This window comes from Triturus cristatus, chromosome 1_2 (assembly GCF_964204655.1).
Source record: "Triturus cristatus chromosome 1_2, aTriCri1.1, whole genome shotgun sequence".
In the NCBI taxonomy this organism is placed as follows: domain Eukaryota; kingdom Metazoa; phylum Chordata; class Amphibia; order Caudata; family Salamandridae; genus Triturus; species Triturus cristatus.
In genome coordinates this window covers 1,147,068,565-1,147,083,650 of record NC_140580.1, presented here as the reverse complement: position 1 = coordinate 1,147,083,650, position 15,086 = coordinate 1,147,068,565, and the positions used below count along the sequence as shown (strand labels likewise).

At 39.0% G+C, this 15,086-nt stretch overlaps 1 protein-coding gene across 4 annotated transcripts in view; it reads right to left on the bottom strand.

Moving 5' to 3' along the window:
* TTF1 (transcription termination factor 1) overlaps positions 1–15,086 on the bottom strand; it is a 202,559-nt gene that overhangs the window by 103,900 nt on the left and 83,573 nt on the right. For all 4 annotated transcript variants that reach the window (XM_085613916.1, XM_085613918.1, XM_085613917.1 and 1 more), the window contains 2 exons: positions 14,838–15,023; positions 14,430–14,508 (listed from right to left, as the gene is read on the bottom strand). In XM_085613916.1, the coding sequence (XP_085470042.1) occupies positions 14,430–14,508; positions 14,838–15,023 (265 nt within the window). The remainder of the gene's footprint in view (positions 1–14,429; positions 14,509–14,837; positions 15,024–15,086) is intronic.

Sequence of the window (15,086 nt, the reverse complement as noted above, 5' to 3'; positions counted from 1 at the left end):
TTTCTACTACTCTTTCCAATGCACTACCCTATTTCGCACCCTATACCTCTATCAATATATCCTCTACATCCACTCTCTTTCATCTTAAACCCCATACCACTACTATGCCCCCCAAAATAGCCCTTTCTAGCCTCTCCCCTACTCTAACCTTCCTTGCACCATCTGACACCTCTTTTTACTATACTGATCCCCAAAAACAAGCCTTTCTAAACTTTTCCCTCTGACTCTTCCCCTCCACATCCCTTTTTACTCATCCAAAGCTTCCTCCTACTGTTATGACCTCAAAAAAAGAAATCTCACTTTTCTATCCCTCCACTATACTTTTCAATCAAAATAACAGACTAACATGTCCACTTATCAAATTTCATATGTCACTATACTAATTCACCACTAATCCATTATGGGTTCCGAGTAGCGTGCTACTCGCCGAAAAAAGAGCTTCAACACCTCATTAGGGGTAGCAAACGCTATAATAAATATATATATAAGCAACTTTAATTATGTTAACACTAGAGTGGATGTGTTTTGCTTCATACGGAAATTGAAACTTAGAAAACTCTTCACCATAAAATTAGGACTCGAGAAAGCGAAATCAACACTGCCATCGGAACTAAGAGGTCCACCAAAACTACAAGTATCGGACATTCAAACACTCTTAACCATGCATGATCTTCAGTAACAAACCAAACATTAACCAACAACAAGATTTGGTTAATGCCACCCAACAAAGGATGTACAACATTGATTTACTACAAAAAGGAGCAGGTGAAAGTCCTTATAAGCCTAAATCGACATTTCTTCCAATGATGCCTAAAGACGCAGTTGATATTTATCACGAACGTGTCATAGAAGACATCAAGAAATTGCACCACCAAGTGAATTACAAAAAAAGTAAATGACAGCACAACAGAATACAATATCAAAATCTGGTGAATAAGTTAAGTAGGGATGTGGAGATTGTTATCAAAAAAATCGGATAAGGGCGGCAATATTGTATTATGGCCCAAACAAGACTATGTTCTGGAAGCAATGCGACAATTGAATAACGAGCAATGCTATGAAAGATCCACTATGAGGGAATACAATAAAGCGAAGGATTAAAAGGAGTTACAATTTTGGAAGCGGGAAGGACTGATCACTATGGAGGAGTTTTCATATTTGTTCAATGAATATCATGTTCTTCCTTTCTTGTATCTTTTACCAAAAGTCCACAAAAATGTAATACCAATCCCGAGTCGCACCATAATCTCTGCCATTAATAGTATGACGGAACATGTGGGTGAATATGTGGACTTCTTTCTACAAGAGCTGGTAAAATCATTACCCTCATATGTAAAAGATACTGGTGACTTTATGAAAAAACTCAGTGATATTGTCTGGACAGACAATCTGGAGTTAAAAACATTAGACATTGAATCATTGTATACCAGTATAGAACATACTGCGGGCCTAACTGCCGTTAATCATTTTTTGGAGTCCAGATCTTGTGAATATTACCAACACAATAAGATGCTAATGGCCCTTATCACATGGTGCTTGAGTAATTATTATTTTCTGTTTGGCAAAGAAATTTACAAACAGATACAAGGTGTTGCTATGGGGGCCTGCTTCTCTCCGAGCTACGCATGCTTGCATGTGGGCTTTTGGGAGGAGCAGGTGCTCAGGAAGCAGCACCTTGAGATCTTTACAAATAATATTGTTCACTGGTTGCGTTACATTGACGATGTGTTTATAGTGTGGAATGATAATATGGAGAGTGCCAAAAAGTTTGTGGAAACAATCAATGTTAACTGTATGAATCTACACTTTACATCGCACATCAGTCAATCTAAAGTAGAATTTTTAGATGTTAGTGTGTTCACCAATGAAGGAAAACTAGTTACCACTGCCTATAGAAAACCAACTGCAGGGAACACAATATTACACGCAACCAGCGCACATCCTAAGCACCTTATCAGTAGTATCCCATATGGGGAACTCTTGAGACTAAAACGTATTTGTAGTACATCGGCTAATTATGAAAATTGTAAACACAAGTCTTTAACTCGTTTAAGAAAAAGAGGATACAACAACAAAATTTTGACAGAAGCTGTGAATAAAGCTGAAAAGCGAACAAGAGTATCACTGCTTCCACAAAATGATAAGAATGATATTACTCCTGCAGATACAATTAACGACACACAGAGACTTATAACAGCATATAGTCGACAAGAGAGGAAAAGAAGATCAATAATAAATAAAAATTGGCCTATAATACTCACTGATAGTGTTCTCAGTTCGAGACTTCCGAATAAACCAGTGGTTACTTTCAGAAACACACAATCCATGGGATCTAAATTATCTAAGAATAGTCCAGAATTGAGTATTAACAAATCCTGGTTAAAACCCAGACAAGGCTTTTTCAAGTGCACATCTTGCCGAGCCTCCAAATTTGGAGAAAATACAACACAATACAAAACGCCCTTTAGAGAAAACGAAGTAATCATAAAAGGCAGCTACAACTGCCGCACCGAGCACGCAGTATATGTTCTCACGTGCACTTGTGGGCTTAGATACGTGGGGAGTACTAAGCTTCAAGTTCACGTGAGAATATTGCAACACTTACGAGCGATTATTAATAGTGATCCGGCGTATCCAGTTGCCCGCCATTTTAAGGAAGTACATGACAATGATGTTAAATGTTTGTCTTACTTTGTGATTGACTCTATTCCAGTCCCACACAGAGGAGGAAATCGAGAAAAATTATTAAGACAGCGTGAAACTAAAACTATCTTAGAACTCGATAGTAAATTCCCAAATGGATTGAACAACACGGAAGACTTGCATACTTTTCTATAACCTTGTTTATAGACTTCCTTACAAATTGGTGTCCCTACAAATGATGATTTTTTCATTATAAACACACTTTTAAACTTAAAAGCTATATTTAAACAAGGGGCACTAAGAAACGTGAGATATTGTAGCTGTATGAACCCATGGAAACTTCCTGCTATAAGAAGCAAAAGTGACGAAGTCTTTAAGAAATCTATTAACGTTCACCTTATCTAGATACCAAAATAACAAATATCATCTATAAACGCTTCTCGTTCTTTTAAACAAACATCAATTTTTTTTTAACTAATTCTGTATAGTTAATTATTACACTTTTTCTCTTGTGTTATTTATCTATGTATTGAAATGATATGCACTAGGCACTCTAAATAACACATAAGAATCACTTGCACAGATTTGCACGAGGCACTTTCTTTTTATAAATATTTGCTCTGAGAACTAGTATTATGCTGATATCAAAGGATTAAACGTGGAAAAATAAAAGGCATTAAAGCAGTTATATGTTTTTTCCAGAAGCAGACATTTGCACACGATTTCGCTATTTTAACATTTATTGAAGTGTGATAATATGTATATTTTAAATGTATACATATTTATTTATTAAATTTTATTATTTTTCTGAATATTGATATATCTTAAAATATTTATTTAAGACACGCACTACAATAAATGCTGATGTTTATTAGGTGTGCAGTAAAATAAGTTGAAGTCTGTTTTCAGCCATCTATGCACTTTGAAATGTTTGTTTGAGCAGGTAACAAGAGGAAGTGTTTCTTCACTGTTTATGATTATGGAGGTGTGTTCTGTTTCACAAAGCATATATAAAAAAGATGGCGTACTGCAGTCTCCTTGTGTGATCAAGGGCACCTGATGCCCGAAACGCGTCATGAGATGAGGAATAAGGAACAATAAAAGAATATCGCCGGAAGGAAGTGCTGGGAGTTGTTTTGAATGTATATATATATATATATATATATATATATATATATATATATATATATATTCAAACCTCTGTCCCTCTTCTATCCCTCTGCTACCCTTCTCAATACAAATAACCGACTAACATATCATCCACCACTCAAATTACTTTCATATTTCACTATACTAATTCACCAGTAATCCTTATGGAATCCGGAGTAGCGTGCTACTCACCAGGAAAGCGCTTCAACACCCCATTAGGGGTAACAAGGGCCATATAAATGCAAACCTTTTTTCCCCTCTTCCATCCCTCCACTATCCTTCTGAATCCAAATTACTGACTAATATCCACCACTCAAATTACTTTCATATTTCACTATACTAATTCAACACTAATCCTTCTTGGGTTCCGGAGTAGTGTGCTACTCGCCGAAAAAGTGCTTCGACGCCTCATATGGGGTAGTAAACGCTATATAAATGCAATTACAATACAATTAAAATAGAAAAGCGTCCTTTGGGTTGATTCTAGTAGTGCATGCCACCAACAGAGCACAGTCATCTTATGTTCCTCACACACCATACACACAAAGGGGATCCAGTAGTAAACCCAAGGTCCGTGTTGCTTTAGGCGGTATTGAGAAATATTGTGTGTGAACTCATTCACACAACAAAAACATGTTTTAAGCTATAACATTCCCCAAGTTCATTTATTCGTTTTTATTGAATTTCTCACTTTGTGAAAAAATACTTTTATGCATTTGTTTTTAAAACAGAATAATAAATTGATATAGTTTTTATAAACACCTTTTTTCTCCTGTTTTGACCTTGGAGATACTACTGGATTCCCTTTGTGTGTATGGTGTGTGAGGAACATAAGATGACTGTGTGCTCTGTTAGTGGCATGAACTACTAGAATCAACCCAAAGGACGCTTTTCTCTTTCAACTGAGAGAGATTGCTGCCTGGATGATAATGGACTGCTTTAAACAGTGATCAAACAGATTATGCGGTTTGGTTAAGGCCACCAGCTATACTCTTGTGAATGGTGAACCCTGAGCTAGGTCAAGCACCCATCCCCAGGCAGTCAGTGAAGAGCCTTGGGGTTAAACTGGATCCAACTCCATCAACGAAAGAACATGCCACATCCACTTGTGGCATCTGTTTCACTGCGATGAGTCTGTGGAGGAAAACCTTTCTTTTCCTCCTCTGCTAGGAAAACTTTAGTCCAAGCACTGATTATTAGTAGATTGGACTGTGGAAACGCCCTACTTCCATCAGCAAATGAGACTCTGATGGCTAAGATGCAAGTAGTTCCAAATACTGCAGCTCAGCTTGTTAGCAATCTTCCTTCAGGCGCTGCATCTGCACCTTTACTGGGAGCCTCTTTCTTTACATTCATTCACCCGCAGCTAGCCTGCGTGGGGCTACTCCTTTTTCACTATCCCCTTCCCATTAGTATGTTTGCATTGAACAATTAGGAGACATTCTACAAACGTACCTTTTGGACCTCTTGGTACCATTGTGTGCTTCTCTCTCCCCCTTTTTCTTTTTCTCCAGAGAATTTTCTTTCATTATTACGGAACATGGATACATTACAAACCTTTGGATTCTCGGATGAGCAATATGCTCTCTTAGTGGGATCCCAAACAACTACCAATAACCCAGGTCAGAACACTAATTTAGCAAACAATGAAGATCTGAATGCGTTACTCCAACTTAAAAAAAAGGTATGCAGAATAGAACTTCATGGTAAATTTATGCTTGATTATCTCAAAGCTGGGGTAATACCCCAGGGATTAAGAGTCAGAAACATCGCAGGCCTCTTTGTACAAATACGTTCGTTTCTTGAAAAATGGTCACTCATAGCAGTAGATGCTCGCGTGACCTCATGATTTTAATTATAGAAACTGCAAAAGAACTTGTACAAACCCTATTGCTAGAATTGAATACATTAGAACAAAAAAATCAAGCAAAATAATGCCCTAGAAGAAGCGAAGAAATCCCTAGATGATATTGACAAAGAGGTTATGTCTTATTCTGATTATCTGACCAAAAGAAAAACTGACAAACTGAAAAAGGATATAAGATTCAATACTAAAGAAAGAACTTATCCTTACCTTAATGAACTATTTTTTAAACAGGGGGACTATCAAGAGTTTGAATCTAATGAATATCAACGCCCCATGAGAAACGTTGTCACCTTTTCGGATACATCAGACTCAGACACAGAGGGCAGTTCTAAACAATTCCATCAAGAAGGACATCGGGCCATGAGTTCAGTAAATCAAATTGCTGGCCAACCTTTTTTAGGCAGACGACAAGCAAGACGAGGCCCCTGGAGACCGAGATATCAACCCAGATATCAAGGTACTTTCAATCGGGAAATTACCCACAGAACAACCAGGAATTTCTGGTAACAAGGAATGCCCAATACTGGAGACCATAACCGACATACCTATTTTCAACTTGTCTAAACAAGAATTATCGAGATCTACTATTTTCCTTCTATCGAAGGGCTTGTCATTTGTACCACATACAGGTATTAATACTTTTGAATTACATCAGGATATAATGGCATTCTTTCGTAAAATACGCCTTAAATTTTTTTTACAAGAACTGAAGACTCATTGATCCAGGAAAACCATTCAGGCCTTAGACCTAAATCAATTTTCACCCCTACACTGGACCAGCTTGGACCAGAAGTACAGATTTTCGAAAATGTAGTTCTTAAACAACTTAAACTACTCATTAGTCCATTTCACCGTCCTCCACCTACTCTAAATAGAGAAGAGTTAGACAAACTAATTAACCTCAGACATAACTCAAATGTAACAATAAAAAATTGTGATAAAGGAGGCGGGATAGTAGTTGTAGACACAGAAAAATATATACAAAAAATGCAAAAGCTTCTTGATGACACTGTCTATTACCAACCAGTTAAAATAGATCCAACTGCCCGTGTCCAAAGAAAAATCTTCATTTGTACAAAAAGAACACTTGAAATGGGTACCATTTGCCAAATGGAGTTTGATTTCCTTAACATAGAAAATCCCAAAATGGCAGCCATTTATGGTGTGCCGAAAATTCATAAGGATAGAAATAACCCTCCTTATCGACCAATAGTAACTACCATTGGCACAGTTACTGAGCCTATCTCTAAATATATAGATCGTATTCTATGCCAACATGTGCCAAAGATTACATCTTATATAAAAGACACAAAAGCCATGATACAGGCAGTAGAGGGTCTTCCCTTTAACAGTTTCAGAGATACGTTAGTTTAGATGTGGAATCTCTTTACAGCAATATACCCCAAGAAGGTGCACTCACGGTTGTGAAGTGGTTTATAGAATTCCATCAAATTGACTTTTGTTCCACATTTATTTTAGAGATTCTTAAAATCGTATTAGAAGAAAACACCTTTGACTTTAATGGCACCCTTTATAGACAAATTAAAGGAGTCAGCATGGGGGTGGCATATGCCCCAACTGTAGCAAATATATATATGGCACGCTTCAAAAGCACCCATATATACAACGAAATAGCTCCCTTTTTTGAATCAATACATAATTGGGCACGCTATATAGATAACGTCTTTTTCATCTGGACTAAGGATTCCCACACATTAGAAGAGTTCTTAATGTGGATCACCATGTGCAATCCGAATCTTAAATTCACAGCACACACGAGTTACACTCACATAGAACTCCTTGACATTCAGATTAAAGAAAATAATTAGACCTTAGAGGTTGACCTCTTTGTGAAACCTACAAAAAGATAGCATTCCATTCGGACAGTTCCTCCGTCTCTGGAGAAACTGTACGAACATCGCTGATTATGACAACAGATCAGACAATATGAAAAGCAAGTTCAGTGCACGTGGTTATCCAAGAAGTGTCATCAGAGAAGCATACAAACGAGCGAGATTTTATGATAGAGATCATCTCCTATCTAATCAGGTTAAAGAACAAACCACACCTCCTTTAGTATGTGTCACCAGGCATTCTACAGGAAATGAACAAGTCCGCCAAATCAAATCAATGCCAATCTTGAGGAAACAAACAAACTACTGCGTCCAATGTTTGCACATCGGCGCAACAAGAATTTAAAGGATCACATTGTCCATTTGCGCATTAATACCAAACCGCCATTCATCCAAAAAACCATTGATGGTAGTGCGCCCGTCTGGGGCAATCAGAAATGTTTCCAATGTAAGGCATGTGACAATGCAATCATTACTTCAAAATTTGAACACAATGGGGTTACCATTGTATTAAAGTCACTTACAAACTGTAAAACAAAAAACATTGTTTATCTGTTGCTGTGCCCATGCAAATTAGGATACGTTGGGGAAACCTCAAGGACATTGGCCACACGACTCACAGAACATCGTTCTGCGATACGGACACATAAGATGGCAGCCCCTCTAGTGAAGCACTTTACAGAGAAGGACCATAGCTATGAAGACATTAAGTGGCTAATGTTAGAAAAAATCAGCCCCAAAACAGGCAGAGATATTGACAACATCAGAAAAAGCAGATACGTTTACTGGATTTTTTCCTTAGATTTCATTAAAAAATGCACTAAATCAGGAAATTCCATGGGAACAGGCCATACGTCATAATACAGGATGGATCCTTTTACTGCTCCCACTTCACAGAATATGTAGTACTATCATTCATTTAAAATCATGTATTCGCGGATTTAACATCAGAAATAATCTTTACATATCCACTCTTAAATGACATTCCTGGTTGTTACAACTTCCATATGCCTACTTCCATAATAGGACCTTGATTGTCACTTATTATTCGATTATTGGATCATTTGTTTACTATTTGACAGGGGACGGGGGGTAGGGCTATTCTCGTTCTGCTAGATCTGTCAGCAACTTTTGACACTGTGAACCACACGGTGTTAATACAGAGACTACAAGAGGTCGGTATTGAGGGCCCAGCTCTGTCCCTTCTCTCATCGTTCCTGGAGGGAAGGGAGCAGAGCCTATACTGGGACGGCTTTCAGTCTGACAGTTTCCATCTTCCCTGTGGGGTTCCTCAGGGATCACCATTGTCACCTACGCTGTTTAACATCTATGTCACCCCCTTGGCCAGACTCATCAGGAAGCATGGTTTGCCCTAGTGTCCTATGCAGATGATTCCCAGCTTATAATCGCGATGGCCAATCAGTCAGATGATACAGCCGCTAGATTTCACACGTGTCTTCTGGAAATCATGACCTGGATGAACCATAACTTCCTGAAGATCAACACAGACAAAACAGAGATCATTGAGTTTGGTCAGGGGCAATCCCTGTGGAACGACTCCTGGTGGCCCCTGAAGGCTGGCGAATGCACCCGCCCCGTGTCCAAAGTGAGAAACCTTGGTGTTCTGTTCGACAGTCAGCTAAATTTCTCGGCCCAGGTGAACAGCCTTACCTCGTCATGCTTTTTCCTAATAAGGACCTTGAGAAAGATCTTCCCTTTTATTGCGCAGGAACTACGAAAGGCAGTTGTGGTGGCCCTTCTGCTGTCCAAGCTTGCCTACTGTAATGCCCTACTATTGGGGATAAACAAGGCCCAGCTGAGTAGGTTACAGTCACTACAGAATGCCGCCGCGAGACTGCTTCTGAAAATTCCTAGAGACCAATCCACCTTGGTGGGAATTAGAGCATTACACTGGCTTCCTGTACAACAACGTGTGGAATGTAAGGCGTTATGCCTGGTCCACAAAGCTATCTTCGGGGGAGGAGCTAAAGATATCCAAAAAATGCTGATCCCCTATACTCCCGGTCGTGCCCTAAGATCTAGTACCTTGGGCCTTCTTCAGGTGAACAGGACTAGGAGAGTTAGATGGGGTGGAAGAACCTTCTCAAACTGTGCCGCGAAGCTTTGGAACAAGCTGCCATTTTCCTTGAGATCTTTGCCAAATCATCAATCCTTCAGGAAGGTCCTGAAGACTTGGCTGTTTGCTTCAATGTAGCCCCTGTATAAGACTGAAACACTTTCACACTTACCAGCCCCAAGACGCTACAGCAATCGAGCGCTTTAAAAACCTATATCCTATCCTATCCTATTTCTTTACATTACAACTTAAACGTGTTAATATTATTTTTTCTGATACACGTTCTTCATACTGTGGACCACCAAAGATTTCCCAAAAATGGGGGCTCCCCCCCTTTTTTCAATTTTGGATGTATCGAGTTGGCCCTTTAAATTTGTATCCACCAATTTTGGTGCGCATACGTAACCAACATCAATAAAGCTGACGTTTTAAACTTTTTCTTTTCTGCATTCATTGGTCCATCCGTACCATGTGACGTATCACACGCTGGTCATATGACCACACTTCTCGCACGCCATTCTCAGCGTCGAGAAGGACATGCGGAACCCGGAAGCATTGCCCCGATGGCTCAGACATCATCAAGTAAGCATTAATGCCTGTGTTTCAAGGTTACTTTTGCTCACTTCAAATTATTTATTCTAGTTTGATCTGATTGTGCGCCACCTCGGCATCACAACTAAATGCATCCAAATTTATAAAGGCGAGCCAGCTTTCGCACCAGATTGCGTCTAGTTTTTAGCCATGCATTAACTAGACGCTACCTCTAAACGTGTGCCATCCTGACGTCCTTCCCCCCGCTACGCCTTAACTTATGTCGGTGAGCAATTCCTGTCTTAGTTTACACCCCACAATAGTTATGTACATACGAGACGCCTACTCATAATTACACCTCCTTGGCGCTTAAACTATATGCGCCACAATACATGACAGTGAGTTTGTTCCACCTCAGTCCGCGTCCCGGACTATAGCTACGTAATATCGAGCCACTACTCGGGCTTCAATACTAGTCATTTTTCTCCCCTATATGTAAACATATTTGCTCACACTAGCTCATTTGATCGAATATAGTTTGTTAACATTCATTTAATTAGACCAGGTGTTTCATACGAGTACATTTTTCGTTTCAGATATAAATTGGCTATCAAAAAACTGGGTGTAATACATCAGTTTGGATTCAGGATCATTCAGACGATCCAGAGCCTTGATTATCTTAGACTTGCGATATCCTGCATCTCTATGCACTTTGAAACTTCTCAACTGTTGGTTTTCACACAAGAGACACAGGTATTTTAGGCATTTTTTACCATTTTCACACTATAAGTTGCATTAACCAAGTAGTTGGACGAGTTCAATTCACACAATGTTTTGCTTTTTTCTAGTAATTCCTCATCATCTTACTTGGAGATGCTATAGCCATTTCTCCTACCAAAATCAGGGAGAATATTAGATTACTTTTGACCACAACCTTCAAGGTACTATTTCATTCAAATATTTCTCTTCATGAGAATACTCCAAACAATTTAGAATACATATACATTTGTATCATTAGTTTTACTTATTCTTTTCACAGTTTACCCTGTTTTGAATCCATATCCTCTGCTGATACCTTGTTACAACATTCAGGCTTTTATCAAAAAGATATTTAAGGTAACCTCCGATATCATACACCCAGAGAGAGATACTGACTAGCACGCTATATATGGGTTTATTCATCTTATGCACCCCATGGTGGTTGTCCATCCTATTGGCTCTACATTAATCAGTGGATTTATTGTCACTATTTAATAATTTCTTCTTCAATCAAAATATATGATTTATTCAACTTCATTACCTTTCCGGTAGTTCTACTCCTCTGTTCAATGCACACAACATTTGGTATTGCACCTTCTTGTATCAATACTGTCATTGTTGAACCCTTCTATTTATCATAATACAATCCCTTTTTTTTTTTTTATTCCTACAGAACCTCCATTGTCTTGTCTTTCCCCAGTGGCCAACTTTTCCTGACGAAGGCAATTTGGTGTGCCGAAACGCGCGTAGAGAATACTCCAGTCAACCAAATTTGTGCCACACAGTTTTTAATTGAATCTCCTTTCTATAATATCAATTGTTATTTATGTATCATTGTTAATACATTTCTATGTCTTTGCACATTTGTAAGTACGATTGGAAGTGTGTATGATGGACACGCAAGTTTCTGTAAGAATGCTATAATGTCTTATAATAATTTTCTAATGTATAATAAAATTAATTTTGTACTTTTGCTACAATCACTGTAGTTTTTGGTTCTACTTGACAGTACGTATAATCATCATTGTGTTGTTTGGTTGCCTTAATTCTGTACAATTATTGAGCCTTACACTGGCAGCCAGCCGTCTTCAAGCTCTGCTGCCTTACGCATAAGTCCCCGATGGCTGAGGGCCCCAGTTACTTACAGAAGACGCTCCACTATTACTGTCCGTTTAGGAGCCTTGGATCTAAGGACAAAGCCTTCCTTACCGTCCCCGGAATACATTTAGCTAGATACAGAGGCCAGTCTTTCTCCTACCTTGCCCTCTCCTCCTCAAACAATCTACCATACCACATCTGTCCCTGCACAGATCATGCTAAATTTAGAAAACTTCAAGACAGCATTATTTTAAATCCAAACTCACTGATGCTCCTGTGTTAGGCGAAGGGCAGAGATACACCTTCGGGTGGGATTTGTGCGCTGTAGCAAGTTAAATTAAAATAACATACTTCAAGTCTCTGTATCTGAAGGATGAAAACGTAAGAAAAAGTACATTATTATTGACTGGTATCACTATAGACCTCAGTTCTCGACAGTGAACTTCAATTAACTAAGCGATTTACTCTATTAAAATAAATATTTTGTAAATGAATATGTAGAATTGCTTTCAACTAACTTCAGAATTTTTTTGTCAGATTTGTATATGATATTTAATATATTGAAACTAAAATGAATACTTTAAGCATAAACTTGAAAAGTATACTGGTTAAATAAATATTAAATAAAATGTTTTACATTTCTAAAATAACAAAATGAAAGAAATACCCACAACCCAAAAACAAGAAACACCCCCCAGAGCAAACTTGGCTCCGATAAAGGCAACCCTCAATGCTGCAGCATGACTGATCTCACGCTTGAGAAGCTTCAAAGACATTACTCCAGCGCTCACCACTCTCAACTGGCTCCCGACAGAAGCATGAAGCATATAAAAGTTGCCCACATTAATTACAACATCTTTCACTGTGACACCCCAAAATACCGGTTGATAAAACCTCAGCCCTTTGAAGAGCAAAATCCATGCTTGTAGAACCACCCAACCATCTCTTGACACTTTTCTGGAAGATCTCCCAGAATATGGAACTCAATTCCTCCAGAGATATGCACAAATTCCAACTTTTATCCTCTACAAGTAGAATCTGTTACTTTCCAGTCAGATATTTGGGATTTCATGGAAAGCTAGCCATGCTGATCAACTCTCGTTTAACATTCGTATTGCTAGGGAAAAGTGCTCCAAGACCCTAGGGTCTAGTACAAACAATACAAAACTGAAAATAAATTAAATAAGCATCTGCCTTATAAATGCCCAGATGCCACATATTTCACACTCACTTCTTTTTGCACCACTACAGGACAGCTGTCATCAGATACATGGGATACACTACCCTCTGCAATACACAAGGATACCGCAAGTCATCGAGACGTTCCGTGACCATATGGGGAACTCCGTCAAAGTTCGAGAGCTTTTTTTAAAGGCATGGAACTCCTAAGTGACTTGCAATATCTTTCCATGGTACGGCAGAAGATCTGTTATTCCTTATAATACATGGTCACACCGTCACCCTTCCAACAAACCGCACAAATCATTGGTACCTGATTTTTCTTATAAAGGACATTTCATGTTTCCAGACATGAAGAAAAAAAGTAGAATTCAAAGTACAAGATTGAACACACCAACAAGCATTAGTAATTTGCTGTAAAAAGAAAGTGGAATCACTTTAATGTAAGTAAGGTTAAAAACAATGCTGTCGCTCAGATTCAATCTTTCCTGATACGACCTATAGCATGAAAAACCAAGAGGCCATTTCTCTTTTCTTCTGATCATGCTTCCTTTTAGAAAAACATGTCAGCAGAATGAAAAGCCACTTTTCATTGAGGTGGAACGGCAATGGTGCATTACCGGTCTACCGGCAGCAGGCACTAGGACATCCTAATAACTGCACTTAAGCAGCTATGTCATTTCTTTATTACAGGTGACAAGAGGAGTCACATCTTTATGGAAATAAGGACATAAGAAACAGTTTTTTATACAGGGATTGCAGGCTCCCATATATAGAAAGACAATACACAACATTATAATACATAGGTCATTACTGAAGGTAATGTAATAAGAAACATCCTGCACATCACAGAAGAGGACACAGCAGGGAATCTATTGGTTCCGCATCTGGACTGTTGCATATACGTAGAGTTTCTATAGTGCTTGTAATGTATCATTAAGTAAGTCAGACCTTTCAAACTTTTACCATGTAATAGAATGTTGCTAAGCTAGAAAGGTTAAAGCAGTAGAGTGTTGGGGCAAAGCGAGTTAGTTTCTCTGCAGGGATGTTGTTTTATTCTGCCTTTCCTGGGGGCGGTTATAATAAATATATCGTACGGATGTCGTCATCTAATCTGGAGCTCTGTGGAATGATTGCATACAACAGGGACGCACTGTTTATTCCCATCATTGGAGTGTGGCCCCCTCAGTCTGAGGCTAAATGTTTGAAAATGCTCTTACAATTTCTACAACTCCTCCTTGGTATGAATAGCACAGGGGTTCAATGTCCTTACCTGCCTTTGTAATTCTGAAGGTCGAACATCTTCTGCGCTCGGCTCATCACGAGTTTATAGGGTCGTGGAATCCCAGCAGCTTATACCAAAGAAAGAAGAAACACCATGTGCGTAGAAGGAAGAGAAGGTGCAAATCGTTTTAATAAAGGTGTAAGCAAGCTTGCAGAACACTGGTAGCACATCAGTCTCCAAACCCAGTTACTCCAAGCCACGTGGCAAAGCGGACTTTTCATTAGCCTGGGCCACTTACTCATACATTAGTGTATAAAAGACAAAGGTCTGTGGAATCACATTGAGGTCAACTTATATATGAAGCCACCCTACCCGTAAACATTCTGTAACAGAGAACATACACCATTGCGGAACACCACCTTGAGACGGATCAACCCAAACATGCAGTAAACTCACAAATATAGTAGCTCAAACAGTGTCGCCGTTTCAGCTCTGCGATGGCCTTGGCTTCTTCAGGGTAGCGATGGGTGTGCGTCACTTTGTCGGCGGCATCGATCCCAGTCACTTCCAAAAAGTGTTGCATGTTCTTCCTGATCAGCTCGTTCTCCTCTGCAGTGAATCGGCCATATCGGATAGGGATCCCTGGGAACCAGGACAAACGCGGATCAGGAGAAGGGGGTCAACTTACAGAGGGCACTTCTAACA